Genomic DNA, 27,317 nt, shown 5'->3' with positions numbered 1-27,317 from the left:
ACCCAAGCCCCACGTTACGACCTGCACTTAAGCCAACCAGTTATAAATCAGGATTCTCAGCCAGGTGCGGTGGCTCATGCCTGTAATCCCAGCACTGTAGGAGGCTAAGGCAGGCAGATCACGAGGTCAGGAGACGGAGACCATCCTGGCCAACATGGTGAAACCCTGTCTCTACTAAAATATACACACAAAAAAAATTAGCTGGGCGTGGTGGTGCGAGCCTGTACTCCCAGCTGCTTGGGAGGCTGTCGAAGGAGAATCTCTTGAACCCAAGAGGTGGAGGTTGCAGTGAGCCGAGATCACGCCACTGCACTCCAGCCTGGTAACAGAGCAAGACTCCATCTCATAAATCAATCCATCAATCAATCAGGATTCCCACAAACCCCTCCTCAGGTTTGATAATTTGCTAGGACAGCTGACGGAACTCAGGGGAACACTTTACTCACATTTACCCATTTATTATAGAGGATACTAGAAAGGATACAGATAAATAATCAGATGGAAGAGATGCATAGTGCAAGGTATGTGAGAAGAAGCACAGCACTTCCATGCCATTCCTGGGGCACCACCCTCCATGGTTCATCATTCAGAAACTCTCCAAGTCTTGACTTTTGGGGTTTTTGTGAATGTTTCATTACATAGGCATAATCGATTAATGTATGGGCCCTTGGTGATCAACTCAGCCTTCAGCCCCTCACTTCTCCCCAGAGATCCACTTGGGGCTGAGGGTGCCAAGCTGCTAATCACGTGATTGGTTCCCATGGCAACCAGCCCCATCCTGAGGCTATCTAGGAGCTCCCCCTCACCCATCAGTCATCTCCTTAGCATACAAAAAGGCACTTACCATTTTGGAGATTCCAAGGCAGATAGGAGCTGTATGCCAGAAAACAGGGACAAGACCAAATACAGTGTATTTCTTATCATAAGTCACAGTTACCACAATCTGCAAAAAATAAATAAACAACATGGTTGAATCTTGAAACTATGAGGTTGAGCAGATGAAACTGGACACACAAGAGTACACAAATGTGAATGACAGAGCCTTGGGAGATGTAAAAAAAAAAAGTACATAAATAAATGTAAGGATCTCATTTAAATAAAGTTCAAGAATAGAGAAAACCAATCTAAGATGATAGAAATCAATTTCTTTTTTTTTTTTTTTGAGACAGAGTCTCACTGTCAGCCAGACTGGAGTGCAATGGCGTGGTCTCGGTTCACTGCAACCTCTGCCTCCCGTTCAGGGGATTCTCCCACCTCAGCCTCCCAAGTAGCTGGGACTACAGGTGCATGCCACCACACTCGGCTAAGTTGTGTGTGTGTGTGTTTGTGTGTGTGTGTATTTTTTAATAGGCTCTAGAGGATTGGGGACTGGCTGTAAGGTGACAATTTCTTAGATAATGGGAATTCTCTATGTCTTGATCATGGTGATGGTTACCCAATGTAAACAAAAAGAGTCAAACTCTGTAAAATATTTAAATAGATTTATTCTGAGCTAAATATGGGCAACCAATGGCCCATGACACAGCCCTCAGGAGATCCTGAGAACTGTGCCCAAGGTGGTTTTATACATTTAGGGAGATCTAAGACATTAATCAATACGTTTAAGATGTACATTGGTTCAGTCTGGAAAGCAGGGACTTCCAGGTCATGAGCAGATCCAAAGATTTTCTGATTGGCAAATGGTTGAGGGAGTTAATATCTTAAGACCTGGAATCAATAGAAAGAAATCTGGGTTATGATAAGGGGTTGCAAATGCTAAAGTTTACCATGTAGATGAAGCCTCCAGGTAGCAGGCTTCAAAGAGAACAGATTGTAAGTATTTCTTCTCAGTCTCAAAGAGTCTACCAGTCTTCGGGTCTCTGTGTTGATGTTAATTCTGGTCAGCTGTGAGACAGGTTCGAAGCCCTCCTCCCACCAAACCCCCACTTCCATCATGGACTAAACTAGTTTTTCAGGTTAACTTTAGAATGCTCTTGGCTGAGAGAAGGGGTCCTGATTGGGGGCTTAGAATTTTGTATTTGTTTTACATTCTCCTCTTCTGGCCAAGATTTGCCAGAAGCAACATCAGTGGTCACCGAACTTTCACTGTGTCCCATAGCATAGTCAAAGCGGTATGGCTGCCTGCTCTGGGTCCCTCCTGTCCCTCAGTGGGACCCCTATGGCCAAGGGACTTAGGGCCAAAAGATGTATAGCCAATTTAAATGTTCTAGGCCAGACAGGGATGGATGTAGACAGGCATTCATTAGTCCTTAAAACATTTTTTTCGGTAATAAAGAGCCTACAAACTAAAAGCCAAAGGCAAGTTTACAAAATTGACTTATCTACCTTTCAATTCTACATGCTGAGCTACTGTGATCTTGGTTTTAGTTACAGACTTATTGCAATTAACTATACAAAATATAAGCACTGTTAAAGCTTTTTAAGCTAAGGAAGTTAGAGACTTTTGTTGTGCCTCAATGATTTTTGCAGTCTTTTACTAATTTGTCCCAAGGTGGCTCATAATAAACATTAAAAATATACATATATAGGCCGGCCACTCACGCCTGTAATCCCAGCACTTTAGGAGGCCGAGGCAGGCAGATCATGAGGTCAGGAGTTCAAGACCAGCCTGACCAACATGGTGAAACCTGGTCTCTACAAAAAATACAAAAATTAGCTGAGCATGGTGGCACATGCCTGTAATCCCAGCTACTTGGGAGGCTGAGGCAGAAAAATCACTTGAACCCGGGAGGCAGAGGTTGCAGTGAACAGAGATTGTGCCATTGCACTCCAGCCTGAGCGACAGAGCAAGACTCTGTCTCAAAAATAAATAAACAAATAAATAATATATATATATGCATAAATCTCATAACTGGCCATATTACACCCAGCAAGCTTTGTCACAAGGTGTCTTTATAACCTCTCAGTAATTTTCTTTTAATTCTATGGGAAGCAGGAAATTCTTTATGGTTGGGATGGATAAAAGGGTGTCACATACATAATAACCCAGGAGGCAAAGTCCCTTATTTTACTAGCTATTTAGGTATCTGTGATTTGGAGGGTCTAAACTAATTCTATCCCACAGAACTGGCCCTTGCAATCTCACACACTGACCTCTTACGTGATAGTCCCTGGGCCTAGAGGGAGGGTGCTTGTATAGTTATAGCAGCAGGGCATTTGCAATGAAAAACAGATGGGGCCCGGCAGGATTCCAAATGAGGGAGATTCACAGGCTTTGTCAAATCACCTCTAGTCTTATGGATATATGATTCTGATTTTCTCAGAAGTAAAACTACATGAGATAAATAACATTAATAACTTGCTAATCACAAGAGAATCTGTGTGTCAGAACAGAAAAAGGAACCTATTTCATTAGGGCACCAACTAAAAACATGAAAAAAATTATAAGCTGGTACTCTTTAGAGGATTATTGTAGGAAGAAATGTCATGATTTGATCTGCACTCTAAAACAAAAGTCAGGGCTGGAATTCAGTAACAGGTGTTACAGTTTTCCTTTGAAACAATTTTTCTCTGTTTCTCTAGCCCTCCTTTTCTACTAAAGAGAAATTACAGTAAGAGCAATTTGTGTGCAAAATAAGTTTTTGGCTTATTACACTTGACTTGATTATTCACATAAAGTGCAGCAGGAATTAGTTGTGTTTCAAATGCTTGTTCTTTGGTGCCATAAAGAAAAAGCACTTGAACATAAATTGAATTTATTTAGTAAGGTCATTTTTACTTCCTGCAGAAAGGGTACACTCACCAGCAGTTTTGCCACGAGAGTACACCGAACAAAGGAGACAGGGTCATTTATAACCAGACGCGTCCACCCTACTGCTGTGTGCAGTTTCCATTGACTGGAACGGGACCTCACATTCTGTATTTGTCCCTATTGGCTAGCAACTTAGAACTTTTTAAAAGAGGCAAAGGTAGAGGAGAACAAAGGAAGGAGGAATTAACTTGTGGAATGCTGAGAAAGGTAAAAACACTTTCAAATAATGAAGAGGAACAGGCTATAACCTAATGCTTGCTTGGACCAGTATAACCATGCCAGGACAAATATTTAGGCTAAATTGTGGGAGCTAAGAACATAAAGTATATTGATTTTTTTTATTACGGCTAGCAGATATTTAAGATTAGCACAGGACTTTGAATAAATTTTGCTTCTAAGAGAAGTTACTATTTATTCCAAATTGGTCTTACTGCTACTTCCTCTACTTTACTTTTTACACTTGGCCATAGAGACTCTTTTCAAGTTGACTTTGCTGGAGCTTCACCTAATAATGTTATTCTAGTCAAAGCCTCGGTATAAGAACCAGTAGCTGCGACTGTGTCCTGTTTCAAAAGAAAAGGCTCTTATTAAACATTCCTTTACATATCACATACTTATCATCAGTTAACTGTTAATTGCCTATCTGCCTGCTAAACTGTTTGCTTCTGCAAAATAGAGACCTTACCTGTCTTGCACCCCCAGGGCTTAGGCCTGCATAATGCTCAGTAGACATTGCATACATAATAGATGTTGGAAGAAGATGCAGTTGGCAGAGAGATGTAAGGACAATTTCCCATTGGTTTGTCCACATAAAGTATGTATGTTTTATACTGGAAAGCTGAGATCTTGAAAAAACTGTATACAAAAATCTTTGCAGGTATGTCTCTGTTTCTCCATATTGGGCTTCCACTTTTGATCATCATAGAAATGTGCTGTAGAATAGATTATACTGTGTTTTTTTGTTTGTTTGTTTGTTTGTTTGTTTGGAGATGGAGTTTCACTTTTGTTGTCCAGGCTGGAGTGCAATGGCTCAATCTTGGCTCACTGCAACCTCCACCTCCTGGGTTCAAGCAATTCTCCTGTCTTAGCCTCCCGAATAGCTGGGATTACAGGCATGCACTACCACACCCAGCTAATTTTGTATTTTTAGTAGAGACGGGATTTCTCCCTGTTGGTCGGGCTGGTCTCGAACTCTCGACCTCAGGTGATCCGCCTGCCTCAGCCTCCCAAAGTGCTGGGATTACAGGCGTGAGCCACCACACCCAGCCAATTACACAGCGTTTTAAAGATAAATAAATATGTGAATTTTGTATTAAAGTTCAGCGGCTCTTCACTTAAGAAATATTCATCAACTAAGAAGTATATGGCTTGGGTAACTGTCAACTGAAGAATCATGAGATTCATAAATTTGGAGAGGAGAGTATTATCTCTTACAAAGGCTTGCAGCCAGCAGGCTGCCCACTGTGCAGGCTGGGAAGCATAGCTTCTGGAAGAAACCAAAAGCAGGCACTTTAAGGGAGGGAAAGGTGAGACAGAAATTTGTGCTAAATGGGCTGGCTAAGTATACATATTCAATACTTATAGGAAGAGCTAGGAATAATTATGAAGGGGGTGCACACATTCATAGCAAGCAAACATCCATGTTACATACATCTTACATTCATTTGGGGTGGAGACATATATATATATATGTATTTTTTTTTTTTGAGATAAGAGTCTCACTTGCCCAGGCTGGCATGCAGTGGCACGATCTCAGTTCACTGCAATCCCCGCCTCATGGATTCAAGCAACTCTCTGCTTCAGCCTCCCGAGTAGCTGGGATTACAGGTGCCCGCCACAACATCTGGCTAAGTTTTTGTATTTTTCATATAGATGGGGTTTTACCATCTTGGCCAGGCTGGTCCTGAACTCCTGACCTCGTGATCCACCCGCCTCGGCCTCCCAAAGTGCTGGGATTACAGGCGTGAGCCACTGCGCCTGGCCGAGACTCACATTTAATTGCATTATAATTTCACTCTGTGTGTCATAAAGTGAAAGCAAGGACACAGAGGCATGTTGTGTACGGCCTGTGAATACCTGCCACAGCCAGTCTATGGCCGATGGTCTTTTATCAGGAAGGAATGCCTTTCAAGGTGAAGCGAGTCTTTCAAAAGAGCTGGTTTCTGTCTAACTCTTAGAGAAGGAAGATCGATGGCAGTGAGGGAGGTGGTATAACAAGGCGTGTCCCACCTGCATGTGCCCGGCGTGGCTGGGAACTCAGTTTTTAAGGCTTCTCTGGGGCTCCTTGGGCAAAGAGGGAGTCCATTCAGTTAATTAGGGGACTTAGAACTTTATTTTTATTTCTCAGAATTTATCTAGGAAAGTTAGATGGTAGATCGTCAGGTGCAGAATGTCGTGTTAATTTGGCTTGCTATCAAGATGTATCAGAGTAAAACAAAAACAGTGTTATCAGCTGTATACTAATAACATCCCTGGTCAGCAATATCTCAGACATTTTCCAAGGACAAAAGTATTAAATTACATAAAGAAGTAGCACGCTTTCAAATAACACTCCCAGGGCTTGACAAATATATAAGAAAATCTAATTCCCAGGCACATTTCCCAATAACGCCATGAAAATGGCTGAGGAATGTGAAATATACATGTCACTGTCATTCTAATTTGGTTATTTCTTTAACACCCACAAGAAGGATGATAACCTCTCTCCCCCTAGCTCCTATTCCACCACTCCAATATGCACCCTGGACCTCAAGGATCATTTCTCTTTCCTGTATCCAGATAAAAGAAGGTCACAATTCCTGGGGCCTGGTGTGCTCTGGACCAGAGTGTATTCCCAGAGGTAGTCACGACCCCTTTAATGGCAGACTCTGCCTGCAAACTGCTTCATCCTGTGAGGAGTGGCCTGCATAAGTGATCACAAGGAGGACTCAAGGCACCACAGTTTTCTCTTTTTGCTGAGATTACAATGACATTCTTCTTATTTGCCGAACTAATGCAAAGTTGTTAGTCTGTGTTTTGAGCTGTGAAAACACATCACCGAGTCTGAAAAAATTGTATGCTTACTCCTGGAAGTGGTTTTCCGGGTTGATATGTACTCACTTCAGGTCTCTGGAACTTTAAAGAACAAAACTAGCCACAGGGACTCTAGAAGCAGAGAGACCTTAGTTCAAATCTCAACTCTACAACTTCCAGCCTATGTGGCCTTGGGCGTACAACTTAATCTCCTCTTACTCAGTTTCTTCATCTATTAAATGGAGACAATAATAGTACCCACTTCACAGGCTGCGTTGAAGAAAGAATTAGATAATCTGTGTAAATAATTTAGCAAAATTTCTGTAATCTCAGCACTTCGGGAGGCCGAGGTGAGGGGATCACAAGGTCAGGAGATTGAGACCATCCTGGCTAACACGGTGAAACCCCGTCTCTATTAAAAATACAAAAAATTAGCCTGGTGTGGTCGTGGTCACCTGTAGTCCCAGGTACTCAGGAGGCTGAGGCAGGAGAATGGCGTGAACCCGAGAGGCGGAGCTTGCAGTGAGCTGAGATTGTGCCACTGTGCTCCAGCCTGGGTAGCAGAGTGAGACTCTGTCAAAAAAATTATAAAAATATAAGAATTTAGCAAAGTTCATGGAGCTTTCATACATGTTTATTTAGTATCTCTTATAAGCAAAAGTCTGTGATAGGTGCTCTTAAGTGCAATGAGAAGAGGGAAGGGCCTCATCTTGAGTAAAAGATGCTGTGGAAGTTGCTATGTATGTGGGGGAAAAAACCCTGAAATCTAGGGAGCTGGAAATAAAATATTCATTGATGTCAAGGATCTTGCACAAGTTATCTCTTTTAGTTTTCACGACAACACAATGTTGTAGCATATTTTCAGGCAATTTCCATTGCTAGAGATGAAACCCTGACCCAAAATAGCTTGCAACAAAAAGAAAAAAGAGACAGAAAAATGGAGAAAGGATGTGTTGACTTCTACAACTGGGACACCAAGCGGGAGATGGAGCTTTGGTTGGTTAATAACCTCATGTTTCATGCATTCAAGAGAATGATATACAGTCAATAAGAAGATAGTATGGAAGTATTTCCACAACATGCTATCTAATCCAACAGTCAGCTTACTAAATCACATATGTAACAACATTTACACTTACATTTCTGTATGTGCAGAGACAGACACTAAAATATTAATAAAAGTTGGAGCATATTTGCCTCTAAGATTGGGATTTGAGGTGTCTTATATTTTACCCCTTTTATTAATTTTTCTATTAGATATATATTATTTTTGAAACATCAGAGGGTTCTTTATCGAGTCTGTTCTACTTATAAATTCTGCACTCATTTATCCCCACCTGGCCTCAAAGTCCCCAGAGTTTCTTTGTAATCTATTTTGTCTTTGACACAAATCACAGAGCACCCCGTTTGGAGAGGAGTGAGCTGCATCTTGAGGACTCACACACCCAAAGGTGAAAGTATAGCCAACAGTTCAAAACTGTGGACAATTCTGGTCAATCAGTCATCTCTTCCATATCTACCTGGCAATCAAAATTTACAGCTATCTATGTTAATAATAACAAAATATACATTATTTAACAATCTTGTCATTTTGAATTTAGTTTCACGGTAGCAATCTCGACCCAGATCAAACTTGGAAATTGAAATCAATCAACTCTTTCAAACATTTTCCAATAAAACAGATGTTTACGGACAAGCAGGAAATGCCTATTCATACTAAACCATATTTGAGTCAGAAAATATAATCTCTGTTCCTTGTTTCTAGGCAGTTTTTTCCAAGTACCCTTAAAATAGATGATGATTCCCAGCATAGTAATATGTAACAGCATTTAACATCCACACATTTAATACTTTATATTTGAAGACTCTCCAAAATAATGTTACAATTTTTCTCTTTTTTTTTTTTTTTATGTTTAGCTAAATTTCCCCTGTGGATCACTCGTCATACCACGTATGAACTTAAATAAGCAAATCCATTTGAGTACCATCAAACTGAAAAAATAAGACTAGTTATTTGTCACATAGTGTCAGTTGTGTAAGCTTAATTTTCCACTGTCTGTAAACTTAAGCATACACTCCAAGGAGGGCATAAAGATTATTTGTCTGGGTCAGGCACGAGGAGGTTGCTACTAATACTTCAGCCCCAAGAAAATCTGACAGTAGGAGGCCTATGTCCTGGCGCTTGTTCCTCGGGTCCTTGGAATCCGGCCAGCCAAGGTGTTCCACCTGGTATTCTCCATGTCTTGTCCTGCCTGCCCAGAGAGGCACACACTGCTCTCCCCACCCCAACCCCCTCAATAAAAACCCTTTAACTTCGGTGCCTCAGGAAAAAAGAAGAGAAACAGTTCTTGAATGAGAGTGGATAGTTTAGTGGAAGCTCTCTCCAATGAAACAATTATTTGAGTGGCAAAAATTATAAAAAATAAAACATGTAAAAATCTCTGGGAATTGCCCTAAAGACACACAGCAAGTAGAAAACTATTTTTTAGAAAAATGGTAAGATCTCAGTAAGAACACAAGAGTCCGCATCATCTGAGCCATGACCCGCTCTCATCTCCTCCCCAATGTTCAGCATGACGCAAGCTCTACTCTGGGTGGAGGCCGCCAAGAAGATGGGTATGCTCTCCCCCTGCTCCAGTCTAGAGCTCCAGTTTTACCCCAGCAGGGCAGGCCATGGGCCTCTCCCATCCCCTCACCCCCATCTTCTAGTTGCAGAAACTGCATCCCAGGACACCCATCTGCTGGTTGCGGAAGCTCCATCCCAGGAAACTGCATCAAGAGAACTGGGGCTCCCTTTCCCCACCAAGCCGCTACTCGTAGAGTGGATGCTTTACCCCAGGGACTCTAATTGCCACTTCCCTAGCACCCTCATAAGACAGAAGTTTCACTCACAGAAGGCTACTGTCCCCACCCAGTGCCCTGCTAGTAGAGTCAGGGTGTCAGCCCAGGAGAAGCAGGCCACTGTCTCTACTCCCAGCTCCAGTGCAAGAGAGCGAGTTTCTTCCCAGTGGAAAGGCAGGTTGTAAGAGCAGAGAGCTCCCTAGCTCACCCTAAGGGGGCCGACTTTATTTGAAATAGAGGACAAAGTCCCAGCTAAGTATTCTCAAAAACAAGAAGGTCCTTAACAATTAAAAGGAGCAACAAGTAAAACATAGATGCCAGGAGCGACAATGATGCCAGGAGCAAGAAGCGAAACAGAGACCAGCTGGAATACTAACAGAGGAAAAGAGGCAGCTCAGAGGTCTCCCAGTGTGGGAGCAGGCCTCAAAGACTGGTAACAGCTGTCCTGCAAGCAGCACTGACTTTAATGGGATTTGACTGGAGGAATTTATACCTTAGGGCATCGTTGAGAACAACAGAGAAATCAGCAGGCCACTAGAACAGGCTAAGATCTGTTGTGACACCAAGAACAAACCAGACATAAGCTCAACAAGACCACAGTCATCCTGATGGTCAGAGAGACAGTTTCCACACCCAAGATGGCACTCATGGAAGAGCAACATCATAGGCTGCACGTTGCCAGGGAAATAGATTTCACTGGAGTCCAGCCAAGACCCTAAACATATGCTCAAGCAAGCAACACCAACAAGCCCTCAGAGGGCAATCAGTATGAGACGTGCTATAATATATTCTCAAAAATGTTGGCTTTTCTCTTCTTTTCTTTTTTCTTTTTTTCTTTATTTTTTTGAGACAGAGTCTCACTCTGTTGCCCAGGCTGGAGGGCAGTGGTGTGATCTAGGCTCACTGCAACCTCTGCCTCCCGGGTTCAAGCAATTCCTCTGCCTCAGCCTACCACATAGCTGGGACTACAGGTGTGTGCCACCATGCCTGGCTAAATTTTCTGTATTTTTAGTAGAGACAGGGTTTCATCGGTTGGCAAGGCTGGTCTTGAACTCCTGACCTCAAGTGATCTGCCTGCCTCAGCCTCCCAAAGTGCTGGGATTACAGGCGTGAGCTACCATGCCCAGCCTAAAATGTTGAGTTTTCAACAACAAAATAGTGAGACACTCATAGAATCAAGAACATATCACCTATACACTGGGACATTAAAAAAACAGGCAATGGAAACTGCCTTTGTAAGGACTCAAATGGTGCATTTAGCAGACTTCAAAGGAGTTATTATAAATATTATTGACAAAAAAAGTCAAACTCTATACAATATTTGGAGAGATTTATTCTGAGCCAAATATGAGCGATCAATGGCCTGTGACCACAGCCTTCAGGAGATCCTGAGAACATGTGCCCAAGGCGATTGGGCCACAATTCAGTTTTATACATTTTAGGGAGGCATAAGACATCAATCAATATGTGTAAGATGTGTATTGGTTTCGTCCAGAATGGTGGAACAACTAAAGTGGGAGTTTCCAGGTCATAGGTGCATTCAAAGCTTTAATGATGACAGTTGGTTGAGAGAGTTATTATCAATAGAAAGGAATGTCTGAGTTATGATAAGAGGTTATGGAGACCAAGGTTTTATCATGTACATGAAGCCTCCAAGTAGCAGGCTTCAGAGAGAATCAATTGTTAATGTTTCTTATCAGACTTAAAGAGTCTTTTCTATTAGTACTATTCCAAAAAGGAGGAGGGTATGATAAGGTATGTTCAGCACCCCCTTTCTATCATGTCTTGAATGGGTGTTTCAGGTTAACTTTGGAATGCCCTTGGCCAAGAGAAGGGGGTCCATTCAGATGGTTGGAGGAGGGGAGGCTTAGAATTTACTTTTGGTTTATAATACGTTCCAACAAGTAAAGAAAACCATGCTTTAAAAAATAAGCTAAAGAAGATCCACAAAAGGACCACATTCACTGATAAGAATATTTAATATTTACTCTCAAATTGATCCAGAGATTCAACACAAGCCCTATCAAAATCTCAGCTTTTGTTTTCACACAAATGGACAAGCTGATTCTAAAATTCATATGAAAATGCAAAGGAACCATAATAGCCAACACAATATTGAAAAGGAACAAAGTTGTAGGACTCAAACTTCTTAATTTCAAAGCTTATTACAAAGCTGCAGTACTAAAAACTCTTTCATACTTGTAAATGCCTGATGGGTTCGGCCTGCTTACTGCACAGGCAAAACCAATTTACTGAGACCACACCATCACAATAAAAAAAGAGTTTAATTGACACAAGGCTGGCCACACCACATGAGAGATGGAGTTACTACTCAAATCAATCTCAGAAAATTTGGAGGGTAGGATTTTTCAAAGATAGTATGACAGGCTAGGGAGTCTGTTTCTGGGTGGGGCTACATGACTGGCCAGTAGGGTTGGTGGGGTCAGGGAGGTCAGCAGGGTCAGTGGGGTCAGCAGGGTCAGCAGGGTTGGTGGATCCAGGTGAAGCCATTGGTCGTCAGAAATTCACAAACCTAAAAAGGTATCTCAAAAAGCCAATCTTAGTTTCTGCAATGGTGATGTTATTTGCAGGAGTAAGTGGGAGACTTGCAAAACCTGTGACCTTTAAATAATAGCTGGTAATCACGTATGCCTACACCTTAGCAGAATTCAGGCTCCTCACATCCTCCTAACCTGGTGGCCTTTCACAAGCTTTACAAAGGTGGTTTAGTTTGGGGAAAAGGCTATTGTCATTTAAACTATAAACTAAATGTCTCCCCAGGTTAGCTTAGCTCAGACTCAAGAATGATTAAGGGCAGTTTGGAGGCTCATGGCGAGATGAAATTTGGTTAGATCAGCTACTTTTCACTGTCATAATTTTCCCATGTTATAATTTTTGAAAAGGTGGTTTTATAAAGATAAATATACAGATCAATGAAATAGAATTGAAAGTCTAGAAATAAACCTTTACACTGATTTTCAAAAAGAGTGTCAGCTCAATTAATTGGGACAGAATAATTGTTTTAACAACTACTGTTGAGCTGGTACAACTGGAAACCTGCATGCAAAAAAAATGACATTGGATCTTGGCCTCACATTATGTCTAAAAATTAACTCAAAATGGATGTTGGGTATAAATGTAAGAGTTAAAACCACAAAATTCCTAGAGGAAATCATAGGAGTAAATCTTCATGACCTTAGGTAGTAGTTTCTTAGATATGTCACCAAAAGCATAAACAACAAAAGAAAAAAGTTGATAAATTGAACTTCATCAAAATTAAAACCTTTCATTCTGCGAATGATGCCATCACAAAAGGGAAAAGACAACTCTCAGAACAGGAGAAAATATTGGTAAATTCTATGTCTAATAAGGGACTTGTATTTGAAATATGTAAAGAACTCTTACAACTTAATGATACAAAGATAAGTGACTTAAGTGAAAAGTGGGCAAATGATCTGAAGAGACACTTCTCCAAAAATATACAAATGACAAAGAAGCACATGAAAAGATTCTCAGCATTGTTAGTCATAAATGAAATGAAAATGGAAATCATGAGATACCTCTTCACACCCACTAGGATGGCTATAGTCAAAATGACAGACAATATCAAGAGTTGGCAAAGATGTGGAAAAACTGGAACCCTCCTATTTTGCTGGTGGAAACCTGAAAATGGTGAAGCCACTTTTGAAAACAGTTATCAGTTCCTCAAAATGACAAACATAGATTTACTAGATGACTCAGCAATTCCACTTCTAGTTATATATTCAAGAATAAAGGAAAACACACACCCACACAAAAATTTGTATAGGAATGGTTAATGCAAAATTTTTTATAGTAGCCAAGAGCAGAAACTGATGAGTGGATAAATAAAATGTGGCATATCCATACAATGGAATATTACTTGGTACTAAAAAAGTAAAATACTAGTGTATGCTATAACATGAATGAAAACATTATGCTAAGTAAATAAGCCAGTCACAAAGAGCACATATTATATCATGCAATTTATATGAAATTTCCAGAATAGGCATGTCTACAGAGACAAAAAGTAGATGGGAGGTTTTCCTAGGGCCTTGGGTGGGAAGGAGGGAAAGGATTGTATGGGGTGGGAAGCATGAGAAGTGATATGGGTATGGGGTTTGGTTTTTGTGGTTTTAAAAAGTTGTGCCAGGTGCAGTGGCTCACGTCTGTAATCCTAGCACTTAAGGATGCAAAGGCAGGAGTGTAGTGTGAGCCCAGGAGTTTAAGACCTGCCTAGGCAATATAATGAGACTCCATTCTTCACAGAAAAGGAAAAAAGTGTTTAAAAATGTTCTAATATTGATGGTGATGATGGTTGTACAGCTTTGTAAATACACTTAAAACAATTTAATTGTAGACCTTCAACAAGTAAGCTGGATACTACGTGAATTCTATGTTTTGAAAACTTAAAAATGGAACTGCACTTTGAAAAATGTAAAAAAGAAAAAGAATGAAAAGATCTTGGTACAAGAAAAACCATCTAATTTTCATTACAGTGAAAAATAACAGCTGAACTACCTTCCAATTATATAATTATATTTTAAAAGAGTAATCTGTTAAGCAAATGATTAGCTACCCATTGAAATAGATGAAAGGGAGGAGTTATTTTTGAGCATAAGTTTTTTCCATCCTTTTGAATCTCCAGTGGCTTGGGTCATGTCTGCCAAGTAAAGGACCCTAATTCAATTATTGAATTGAATTGTTTGCTGCCTTGAATTTCACAAAAAAATAAGGAATCAGGTACACAGAGGAAACTTGACTTGCTCTGAGCTGCACATCTACAAAAGTAGCAGAGCTGAGACTACTATGGCCCGTGCTTCCTGACCCATGGCCAGTGCACCTACCGCTGGGTTTAAACACATGTGATCACACTTCAGACACTATCCTTGGTCTTTAAGTAACTTTTCTCTTTTGCTTGTTCAAAAGTGCACTGACAAAAGAAAAATGAGGAAGTTTACCATTTGTAAGTGAAAAGTCACTTTGATATCTGTTTGAATTGGCTAGGGAATACCAGCAGAAGGAAGTTGTTCCTCTGGCTACATCCTATGTCATTTCGGCAGCTGGATGAATGTGATCAGAAGGTGAAAATCACTGAGATAAGCCACTCACCTCCATCATGCTGGTCTATCAAAATTAACTTCCCTTCATAGGACACAATAGGGTTGTTACTTTTTGTTTAAAGGTATACCTACATATGAAAATAATGCATTTTATCTCAGTTTAATGTAATATGCATAAAAATACATTTGATGCTGTCCTAACTATGCAATATTCTCCTTTGTGTGTCAATACAAGTTTATTATTTCAATATGTGGAGTTAGTTATTCTTTTACTTGCAACCAAAAGCACCTTAACAGATATATCATGTGTAACTTGTGTAAATTTGGAAGAGACAAAAATGAGGAACTTACATCATAAATATCAAAATGTGCAATCACATGAGTCCAGGAATTTGAGACCAGCCTGGCAACGTGGTAAAACCCCATCTCTACTAAAAATACAAAAAGTCCCAGTTACTCAGGAGGCTGAGGTGGGGGAACCACTTGAGCTGGGGAAGCCAAGGCTGCAGTGAGCTGTGATTGCGCCACTGCACTCCAGTCTGAGTGACAGAGTAAGACCCTGTCAAAAAAAAAAAAGTACAATGTATATCATATAGTAAAAAACATGTGGGGCATTACATTCTGAAAGAACATAGTGAAACATTTACAGAATATCGAGGCCTCGCTATCTAGAAGAAAAGAATCCTTACTTTTCACATCTTTCTACCTCAAGAAAAAAGGGAAGGGGGAAGAAACAAAAACGCTACAGTTACAAGTAGTAACCAAACAAGAAAAGGAGAACCACTTAACAAAATGCACTTTGAAAAGCGCTTGCTCATATAAAAACCAGAAGTTGAAAAGTATCACAATGAGGCCACACTCCAACCTCCCAGAAACCATACCTTGTGCGTCTACAAAATCCTGACAATTCTCACTCAAATCTTGAGAGAAGAAGAAAGGGCCATTGTTTATCCTTAGTTTTTCTCATTTTTGACTGTGGGGTAGTGAAAATGGCTGCAGTGGAGATTAGTGCAAAAGGAAATGGCAGCAATGTGGCATGATTTTGTCAGAGTGTGAGGACTCCAAGGACCCACATTAATCGGGGGAATGAGCTGAAACTTACCCGCCCCGCGATGGACAAGGTATGCTCAGCCTTCTCCCTCCCTCAATGAAGTTTGAAGGCTGCATGTTCCTCACAGTCTCACATTGGAGGGAGGAGCCCAGTTTGTGCAACACGACTCCAGCTAAGCCCACCCCCACCATTCCCACACTCAAAGGCTATAGAAAATCAAGCTCAAAAGGAATATTAATCCATCAAAGGTAATCCAGAAAAGGGGTAAGAAAAGGATCTGACATGAGGATTTAGGAGCTGCCTTACACAAAGGGGCAGAGCACAGTGAAAATCTGAAGAAAGCTGCCAAGTGTGGACAAGATAAAATCAATGAGGCCGGGCGTGGTGGCTCAAGCCTGTAATCCTAGCACTTTGGGAGGCCGAGACGGGCGGATCACGAGGTCAGGAGATCGAGACCATCCTGGCTAACATGGTGAAACCCCGTCTCTACTAAAAAATACAAAAAACTAGCCGGGCGAGGTGGCGGGTGCCTGTAGTCCCAGCTACTCGGGAGGCTGAGACAGGAGAATGGCGTGAACCCGGGAGGCGGAGCTTGCAGTGAGCTGAGATCTGGCCACTGCACTCCAGCCTGGGCTACAGAGTGAGACTCCGTTTCAAAAAAAAAAAAAAAATCAATGAACTTGCAGCTATGCAAACCTTAAAAGACAATAGCATGCACAAGTTAAAAATAAAATCCAGTCTGAAAGAATTTTTAAGTTCACAGGCTACAAAATTTGATAAGAGCCTGAATTTAATTTTTTTAAAAACTCAAGAACCAATTGAATAACCAAGAGAAAATAACTAAAAAGAGCAAGATAGAGAGAACCAGAAATAAAGAAATAATTTGAGGACCAATAAACCTACCTACAGGTAAATTATAAATAACAAGAAATGAAGCAGACCCAGCTAAACGATTTAGTTACTGAAAAAAAAGAAAGGGAGAGAGAGAAAATCACTGTGAACCAGGAAGAAAAAAAAGAGATTACTACAATCAGAGAAAAGATAATAGACATAATGACAAAAAGTTAATTAATATCCTTGAAGAGAATAATCTAACAAATAAAAAGGTATTTAAAAATCACACAAGAAAAAATCATTTGAATGAAGATCTAAATCTGCCAGTTAAAGAGTGCATTGTGGTTAAGAAATAAAAGTTGACCAGGTGCGATGGCTCATGCCATCACTTTGGGAGGCCAAAGCAGGAGGATCACCTGAGGTCAGGAGTTCGCGACCAGCCTGGCCAACATGGAGAAACCTTGTTTCTACTAAAAATACAAAAAATAGCCAGGTGTGGTGGTGCATGCCTGTAATCCCAGTTACTCAGGAGGCTGAGGCAGGAGAATCACTTGAATCCGGGAGGTGGAGGTTGCAGTGAGCCAAGATCGTGCCATTGCACTCCAGCCTGGGCAACAAGAGTGAAACTCCATCTCAAAAAAAAAAGAAAAAGAGATAAAAGATGCCGGTTGATCTGTATCAATATATATCCTTGTCAAGTTTCTTAATATCTCAGTTTAAGAAAGGTTCCTTTAGCAACCTGGAAATAAGAGCAAGTCACACAAAGGACTGGCTGTTCTCACAGTTCTCCAAAACAACACTCAATGCCAAAAGGGCAAGGGAGGAAAATCTACCAAGTCTAGGCCAAAGGGAAGTAGGATGGAGACACACTGTGCTCACCTTGATGTCACTGCCATACAACAGCAACAGAATAACATCCTGAAACTGGAGAGCATTGATAGATGCAGTAGGTGGGATCATGTTTTCACAGAGTCCATCCAGCTAATCAATAAAGAAAGTAGAAATGAGATGTGGTGGTAGAAAGGTCTGGAGGCGCATATGGCATCCTTTTAAATGGAGAACTAAGAAGAGACCACTGAGGGTTTATGGTTACAAAAAAATCAAAATTTTTAAACTTAACTATGTAAAACTCACATAACTAGAAAAATGTGAGAGGTAAGCTGAGGTGAAGTGGAGTGAGAGAGGTAATCGGTTCATGTATCATAGCAGAGTTACTGATACTGTCTGAAATTAAAGCTCATGGTTTAGAAGAAATGACTAAAACTGCCTATTACTGTCATTTTTTTCCTTTAATCAAAGTGGGATCATTCCAGAAGTGATACATTTGTGGCAAAGAATCATTTCTATAAAATCAGCAATTCTTTAGATCCCATTTCAGAATTTTTTATTCTGTTAAATTTAAGTAGAATTAAGTATCATATTTAAAATGGATAAAATGTATAACATATGTATTATATTTAAAATGATGGCCATTTTTATATCTATTGCCGTGTATATATAGAAAGATAATTTTGTAATGGTCACCTAATGTTAATGATGTTTATGCCTGGAATTTGGGATGTTTCTATTTCCTTTGTACTTTTATTCATTTAAGGGACTGCCTATTAGGAATACTTGCCACTGTTACCAAAAAAAACTGTTTTTTAAATTAAACACTATTTTGTAGAACAGTTTTAGGTTCCCAGTAAAAATGAGAGACAGGTACAGAGGTTTCCCATATACCCACTAACCCCACACATGCACAGCCTTCCCCTTTATCAACAGCCCCCATCAGACTGGTACATTTGTTACAATTGATGAACCTACTTTGACACATCATAATCACCCAAAGCCCAAAGTTTACATTGAGGTTCCCTCTTGGTGTTGTATATTGTATGGCATTTAACAAATGAAAAATGCTGTGTGTCCACCATCATAATATCATACAGAGTACTTTCACAGCCCTAAGAAACCTATGTGCTCCTTCTATTCATCCTGCCCTCCCCACCAGCCCATGGCAGCCACTGATCTTTCTACTATCCAGATAGTTTTGCTCTTTCCAGAATATCAGCTGTTGAAATTATATAGTATGTAGCCTTTTCAGAGGGCTTCTTTCACTTAGTAATATGCATTTAGATTTCCTCCATTTATTTTCATAACTTGCTAGTGCATTTCATTTTAGTGTGGAATAATATTGCATTACACTGATGTACAACAGCTTATATATCCATTCACTTACTGAATGACATCTTGTTTGTGTCCAAGTTTTGGCAATAAACTTAGTAAATAAAGCTAGCGTAGACATTTGTGTGCAGGTTTTTGTGTTAACATAAGGTTTCAACTCCTTTGGGTAAATACTAAGAAGAACAATTACTGGGTACTACTTTGGGTACATACCAACTACTTTGGGTAAATACCAAGAAGCACAATCCTCTTACAATTACTCATGTTGTAAGAGGATGTTTAGTTTCATAAGAAACTGCCAAACTGTCTTCCACAGCGGCTGTACCATCTTGCATTCACAACAGTAATGAATATTTCTATTGCTTCACATCCTCACTAGTGTTCAGTGCGGTCAGTGTTCCGGATTTGGGCCACACTGATATCTTACTGTCTTCATTTGCATTTCCCTGATGATACATAATGTGAAGCATCTTTTAGGCTGGGCGCAGTGGCTCCCAGCACTTTGGGAGGCCAAGGCAGGCGGATCACGAGGTCAGGAGATCAAGACCATCCTGGCTAACATGGTGAAACCCCATCCCTACTAAAAATACAAAAAATTAGCTGGGTGTGGTGGCAGGTGCCTGTAGTCCCAGCTACTTGGAAGGCTGAGGCAGGAGAATGGCGTAAACCCGGGAGGCAGAGTTTGCAGTGAGCCCAGATCAGGCCAGTGCACTCCAGCCTGGGCGACAGAGCAAGACTCCATCTCAAAAAAAAAAAAAAAAAAAATTACTACATGATACTAACTAATGCAGAAGATGACTCAAAGGTGAAAGGGACCACAGCAGTGTAAAGGGAGGAGGTTGGACATGGATCTAGAACTTCCTCCTCATTTCCATTAGGCAAAAGCCTGAGAAAACTGCAATCTTTGTAGCAGGCTGGGTTTGCCTTGTACACACTGGTCCCCCAGTGCTCATCTCCAATAATATTGACAACTCTGAAAACCACCTACAGACATTCTGCAGCCTCCATCTCAGGAATAATGGCTATTTTGTCAGGTAGTTGAGGCAAAATTAAGTCCAATGATAAGCAAATATAACCATTATCAAAATCTTCCATTGAGGTTTGTGAAAGCAACCTAAGTATGACCTGAGAAGGACTCTGTATTCTATATTTGAGTCCTTGTGGATGAACTGTAACCTAGCTTAATAGGCAGACAAGATTGAAAACCTAATTTAGGAGTATGTGCCTGTAACAATAGTTGAGTCTTGGTCAATCCCAGTGGCCATACTTCAACCACTCATACACTGCTGAGTGTTCAAACTCTGTTCAAATAATGCAAAAGCCAACCTGTAACCAATCCAGTTGTTTCTCTATCTCACCTCCAATTTCTGTACGTCACTTCCCTTTTTTTGTCTATAAATATGTTCTAACCACGAGGCATCCCTGGAGTCTCTGAATCTGCTGTGATTCTAGGGGCTGCCCAATTCATGAATCATTCATTGCTTAATTAAACTGCCTTAAATTTAATTCGACTGAAGTTTTTCCTTTAACAGATGGTGTCAGAAGTAGGGCCCAAAGGAGAGCTTCTAAAAAGCTCCAGAAGCACTGAGTGAACAAGCAAGGTACCCACAGGAGCCACTTGTGTCCCTTGATCTCTCAGATCAGCTACGGGTCCTAGTAAATTCTTTCTCGAATGTTGGAGTGCCATAGATTTCTGTTTTGAGCTCTCCAAGTATCTTCAAGCAAATTTCTGTTCCAAACTGGGTTTGGAAATCGTGGCAGAACTGGACTGGATCTAGGATAGGATTTTATCTGGTAATTAACTGGCTTGGATCCAGTTAGAGGCCTCTTACATCAGACTGGGTCAAAAAGAAACAGATAGTAAATGGTAATATTGCTGGGGTTGTAAAATTTGGCTTTTGGAAATTCACAGGGATTTTTGTGTTCTACCCCTTTGCTTCATTTTTCTTGCATGCTTATGTAGGAAAAAAATCATTGGCTAAAGTAATCAAGGAAACCTGACAGCAAAGCCAATATTTTAGGTAAAAATGGGATCCTTAATTCCTGGAAAACTGAGTTCCTCCCAGCTTATATATTAGGTCCAGGAAAGAGTGAGTCTTACAAAAATGGCAAAATGTTGCTAAAGATAACTTATAGGGGAATGTTCCAAATGAATAACAGTGCACTGAAGTCCATTAAAAAAAGGAAAAAATATTTTCTTTTGTGTTGCAACTTGGCCCCCAGGTCTATGGTATGGCGAACTGGGTCACTAGGGCTGCTCACTAGGGAAAGGGAACCCAGAAACCTGGTATGTCAGCAAAAGGGTAAGAATTTCTTATCAGCAGACTTCTGGCCTGTCTCTCTCTGTCTCTCTCTCTCTCTCTCTCTCTCCCTCTCCCTCTCTCCCCCACCCCCCTCTCTGCAAACCATTTGAATGAATGGTAAAAAACAAAAAAAACAAAAACAAAACAAAGAAACAAACAAAAAAACCCACACTGTAAAGTTTTGATTAATGCAAAAGAGAATTCTGAGGCTAGTCTTAAGCTGTAGCAAATCTTGTGTACTTTGTGCCATGAATTTGTCTTTCTGTATCATTCTGTCATAAAGAGGGGTACCTTAAGACATAATGCAGGCCTAGGGAAACCTATGAGCCTGCTGTACAAGATTGCCCAGCAAACTGGTCAGTTATGTCTTTCAGAGCTTGATCTTGTAATCATGTGGCAGTACTTTCTCTTGGTCTCCACCTTCCAGGGAAAAGGTATTTTAGGGCTTGTGTCATAGTCAGCTTTAAAAATTATCTTGAGTGCTTAAAAGCCTTTGCTCAAAATTAACTACTCTAGACTCCTGGGAAGGGCAATGGAGACTGCCCAGTGCTGTAGCTCAGCAGCTAAAGTTTTGTCCTTTTACAGTGGCAGCTGGGCTTTCATTCCCAACTTAGGGAATGAGTCCTTTCTGGTTTGATGTCTGCATTACCTTTACTGTTTATTGATTCTATTCTCTTCCCCTCCACAAACTGCACTGAATTTTCCTTTCTCTGAGCACCTGGGAGGTTACTTTTGGTAAAGTTAAGAAGCCAAAAATATTGGCAGTTTGGTGTGGCTAAAGTCAAATAATAAGATATTTAAAAGGACTCCACCCTGGCTGCACACGGTGGCTCATGCCTGTAATCCCAGCACTTTGGGAGGCCAAGGTGGGCAGATCACAAGGTCAGGAGATCAAGACCATCCTGGCTAACACGGTGAAACCCTGTCTCTACTAAAAATACAAAAAATTAGCTGGGTGTGGTGGCAGGCACCCATAGTCCCAGCTATTCGGGAGGCTGAGGCAGGAGAATGGCAAGAACCCAGGAGGCAGAGCTTGCAGTGAGCCATGAACCCAGGAGGCAGAGCTTGCAGTGAGCTTGCAGCTATTCGGGAGGCTGAGGCAGAGCTTGCAAGTGGCAGCCAAGTGCAGCCACTGCACTCCAGGCTGATCGACAGAGCGAAACTCCATCTCAAAAAAAAAAAAAGAAAAGAAAAGAAAGGACTCCACCCTAACGCCAGTAATCCAATAAAGAAACTTAGAAACTGGTAAATAAAAAATATTGCAACTAATGGACCTTGTTCCATCTATGGGTGTAATCACATATGTGTTGTGTGTGTGATGTTTATATAAAAGAGCTCTAATTAATTGGCATAAAGAAAAATAAGCACTTAAATCAAATATTTTGAAAGAAAAATAAAAACTGTAATGTCTTTTAGTTCACATAACTTTAGTAATCTTTGGGAAATAAAAACAGCTTTAAAGATTATTGGAAAAATATAAACATATGGTCTAAATTATGCAGGTCAGATATTAGGTTTGCTAAATGCTTTAAGGTCATAACTGCTTCTTTGACTTTTGAAAATTGTTCAGTTTACCTATTTTGGAGCATCAGATTCTAGATAAGGCCTGGAGACATGTGGAATTAGCCATGTCCCCTAGCTATGCAAAGAAGGTTACAAAGAAAAGAGATTCTATAGAAGAAAGAATCTTGTATGGTAAATTATTGTTCTAAGGTAAAATAACTGGTTGCTTAAAAAGAGGGATGTTTAGGACAAGCCAGAAAATCTAAGCATGTCATAGATGGTCTGCGTAAGTCGTGAAAAGATTCGTGAAAGGGAATTTATGCACCAAAAGTAAAAGTTGCTAAGAGTTACCATTATCACATGTATTTGAGATTACTGAAAACAAAGTCCTTTCAGTAGTATGTGTAAGGAGAGTTAAATATGTCTTTGGTAAAAGATTATAAAAAGGCATAGGAATGTAAATTTTTGCCTAGTTTATCAGGTTAAAGGACTGTTTTAAATTAGGTAAGACAAAGCTAAAGGTTTGAACAAGTTGTGGAAGGTTCATGACAAATTAATCTTGTAAAAAGAAATTCTGTGGGGACATTGGCTAAAGTTAAAGGGGTATTAAGTTTTTCTGTAAATTGAACATTAGAATAAAAGCACAACAGGTTTTTCTTGGAGCACTAATCTGCTTACTTTCACAAAAATTATGAAGAGTTATAAAAGGTTCATGAGACCCTCACCTTGTAGTCAAACTGATTAAGATTGATAGACTTATCTATAAGGTTTTATTAAAAATTGGGCCTGAGTGTGGTGGCTCACGCCTGTAATCCCAGCACTTTGGAAGGCTGAGGCGGGTGGATTACCTGAGGTCAAGTGTTCAAGACCAGCTTGGCTAACATGGCAAAACCCCATCTCTACTAAATATACAAAAATTAGCCAGGTGTGGTGGCACACACCTGTGGTCTCAGCTACCCAGGAGGCTGAGGCAGGAGAATCAGTTGAACCCAGGAGGCAGAGGTTGCAGTGAGCTGAGATTATACCACTGTACTCTAGCCTGAGTGACAGACTGAGACTCTGTCTCAAAAACAAACAAAAAATTTGAGTTGACATTAATAGAACACTAATGCAAGGGTGAAATTTGACTTTCTCTCTTAAACATGATTTTCCTATAATATTAAAGGATAATGACAGATTTTTGTTTGTCTTTTGAATAAACTACTGAAAAAAAGAAGGGAAAGATAAGAGACAGATTGTTTGGAAACCTAAGTCTTCCCTCTATCAAACAGCAAAGGTTTTTGCCTTCTTAAAATTTTTGAGTCATCATTTTGGCTAAATGAATGACATGGTAACCTGGAATTCCATTTCACAATATCAAGTGTTTTAAACCTTTAACATATTTAATAGGCTTCCCAAAATCAAATTTCAGCTTCACAACTGTCTTTTCTGACCTGCAACTTTGGGAGGCTACAGAGGCTCCCTGAAGCATCCAAAAGAGGTAAACAGTCTGACATGTTCAGTCACATGGGAAGCATTGTCAAAATAAAGGATAATGTTTTACCTTCTTCAGGTTATATTTTACTGTGTCTGATCAATATGTTCCAAAATTGTATGGGATTTCTAAAATTCTTATATGTCTCAGTATATGCTACCAATCATAATTATAATTATTAATATGTTAAGTTATTGTAGACCACAGAAATGACCAAATTTCCTTGTCAACTGTGTCTTTAACTATGACTATTTAAAATCATTTCACAGTTAATTGCATAATGCTGATGCAGTTTCTGGAAACCTCACAAGTATGCAAAATCCTAGGATATGGTTTCTTTTAGGAAGTTCATGAAAGGATGGAAAGGACCCTGAAAATCACTCTTAAATACAAGTTTCTAATTACTTTAATATCATATAATGGGTAAGAATTCCACATGAATTCTCCAATTCCACAAGAATTGGACTGGGTAAGAATTCCTGAAACTTTAATAAAAGACTGATTGGTTTATAAAACTGCTAACCCAAGTAAAACAAAAATTAGTTAAATACCAAGAAAATACTTTGCCAGATTTTCATGCTAAATGAGTGAATACTAAAACTGTTTAGATATACAATTTGAATCAACTCCATGGTCTAAGTCAAATTACCTATGATAACCCATCAGTTACCAGTGCTATGCACATAAATTGGAGAAACAACCGGTATTCGAGAGGACATGAGTCCAATGTTAAGCATGGACTCATAGAGAACCAGGATGGCTGCCTTGTCCTTCCAGAGTCCTTATTGTTACTAAAAGTTCTGCATTCCATGACTCATCATGGAAAAGATAAAATAATTCCAATTAAATATATTGGTATGGTGACTTATAAAGTTTATAACCAATGTTTGGTGTGTTAAATCCATATTCCTGGGAAGACAATTAAAGCCTCAGGTATGTTTGGTTACCTGATGGGCCATTTAAACATTTTATAAAGGGATTTCTATTCAATTGTCATTTTCATTGCATGTTTTTTGGTTGTATAAAAGCTTTCCCATGCAAGAGGACTGATGTTATAACAGTAGATTATTATGCTACAGGGTATTTTCACCAGGTTAAAAAAAAAGCTTTTTATGGTTCACTGAGGACAGTTGATCCTTTCACAATCTAGACCTCAAAGATTGGATCTTCTGAGAACATCAGAGAAAGACTGTCCTTGCCATCCACACTACAGCAAAACTTCAGGAACTTTAACTTCAGGTTCATAATGTCACAGCTGAGAACAGTCCCTCCATGCTCTTGAAACCATACACCCACTGGAACCCTGAAGGTAAAGCTAACCAGGGAAATTTCTCCTGAGAAGAAGATGGCATCCTTGATGTGAGCAGCTTTCCCCAAGGTCATGGATCAAGGCTTCTACTATCATGAGACTCTTACCTTCAAATAGTTTTTCCTTGTTTATGCCTGTATGAATAATAGAAATGAAAAGGGGGTCTGTTGTGTGCACTTATGGGGTATACTTTTATTTGTGAAGGTTTTTTTCAGCCAGCCTTATACATGGATAACCTTATACTTTGATAGATAAAAGATGAAGGCCCCTCGCAGGTAAGAAACTTTAATGGCACATACATTGCCTCATAATCAGTCAGAAATAGAACATTGATTCACTTCTCTTAACCCACATCACGGGTCAAAGAGAACATTGGCAGAAGGCCTTCACTCTTCTAAAAGGCATCATTTGGCCGGGCACGATGGCTCATGCCTGTAATCCCAGCACTTTGGGAGGCAGAGGTGGGTGGATCACCTGAGGTCAGGAGTCTAAGACCAGCATGGCCAATATGGTGAAACCCCGTCTGTACTAAAAATACAAAAATTAGCCGGGCATGGTGGTGGGTGCCTGTAATCCCAGCTACTTAGGATGCTGAGGCAGGAGAATTGCTTGAACCCAGGAGGTGGAGTGCAGTGAATGGAGACCATACCACTGCACTCCAGCCTGGGTGACAGAGGAAGACTCTATCTCAAGATAAAAAGAAAAAAGAAAAAAGAAAAAAAAAAGCATCATTAGGTCCTTTTCCCATGGTTTGAAGTAAAAGAGGCAATGATTAGAAATGTATCACTCATGATAGGCCCTACAGCAGATTCTACTGTAAAGGCTATGGTTACACAACAGATTTTAAATTCTCTTGTGAAAGTTGTGCTAAATAGTAGAATTGGCTAAACAGAGAAGTATCTATGCAACTACTGGCACTTGTGGTCTATGAAAAAATACACGGGTATTATACAGATTCAGTTGTAGGTGATAAATGAAAAGACCACCTAGTTAAGTGAGTACATTCTTTCTCCAACTTATTCTTTAATCTATTTGATTCTAGGTGGTTTGGTTTATGGGCATCCTGGGTAAGGAGCATACTCTAAACTCTTGGTATTATCCTCCTGGTAGTCACAAATAGTAGTCTCCCTGATGCACTGTATTCTCTCAAAGGTTTTAAATGTTTGCACATAGCCATCTCTAGAATGCCAAATGGTCTCTCTTCAACTAGAATGACAAAAGTTGAAAGAAATGTGCAACTATTAGGACACCCTAACCTATGAATGACATGCTGAGACTAGAAATCTGAAATGAAAACTGAGCGAGGTGCTAAGCCTAAGTTTTGGTCACACTCTCACCAAAGTGAGAACCTGAACAAAAAGGGGAAATTTTATTAAACAAAATTATGGGAGGCCATTGTTTTGGGCTGAGCTCATGCACTAGGCCCCAACAGACCAAACTGAACCAAAATGGAGCCGCTTGTGCTAAATGTGCCTAGAACAGACCAGGTTTTGTTTTTCCCCAACAAACAGGACGTTCCAGCATAAGGAGTTACCCTCTACCCACTCCTTGTTCCCTCCTTGCAAAACCCACTGTTCTACTGTTTCCCAGTGGGTGTCAAGACCATATAAGTGCATTTACAATGGTGATAGTGACATCAATGACCAAAGTTTTGGTCGTTTTCTGAAAACTGAGAAAATGACCCAAAGAGAGGAATTGTTAAAGCAAACTAAATATGGCCTGAGAAGGACCCCATACTTCTATATTTGAGTCCTTGTGGATGAACTGTAACCTAGCTTAATAGGCAGACAAGACTGAAAATCTAACTTAGGAGTATATGCCTGTAACAATAGCTGAGTCTTCACCAACCCCAGCGGCCATACTTCAACCACTCATGCACTGTTGAATCTTCAGATTGTGTTCAAATAAGGCAAATGCCAACTTATAACCAGTTCAGCTGTTTCTCGACCTCACTTCCGATTTCTGTTCCTGTCTTCCCCTTTTTAATCTATAAAT

The 27,317-nt window shown here is 40.2% G+C and overlaps 1 protein-coding gene across 1 annotated transcript in view; it reads right to left on the bottom strand.

Annotated features, from left to right (window-relative positions):
* The window catches only part of LOC105498820 (uncharacterized), a 55,238-nt gene that overhangs the window by 26,316 nt on the left and 1,605 nt on the right, over positions 1–27,317 (bottom strand). The window contains exons 4-5 of the mRNA XM_071077411.1: positions 17,450–17,551; positions 845–943 (exon numbers count right to left, since the gene is read on the bottom strand). Of these exons, the coding sequence (XP_070933512.1) occupies positions 845–943; positions 17,450–17,551 (201 nt within the window). The remainder of the gene's footprint in view (positions 1–844; positions 944–17,449; positions 17,552–27,317) is intronic.

The sequence above is a fragment of the Macaca nemestrina genome, chromosome 14 (genome assembly GCF_043159975.1).
Source record: "Macaca nemestrina isolate mMacNem1 chromosome 14, mMacNem.hap1, whole genome shotgun sequence".
Classification (NCBI taxonomy): domain Eukaryota; kingdom Metazoa; phylum Chordata; class Mammalia; order Primates; family Cercopithecidae; genus Macaca; species Macaca nemestrina.
This window is presented reverse-complemented; position numbering and strand designations above follow the sequence as displayed.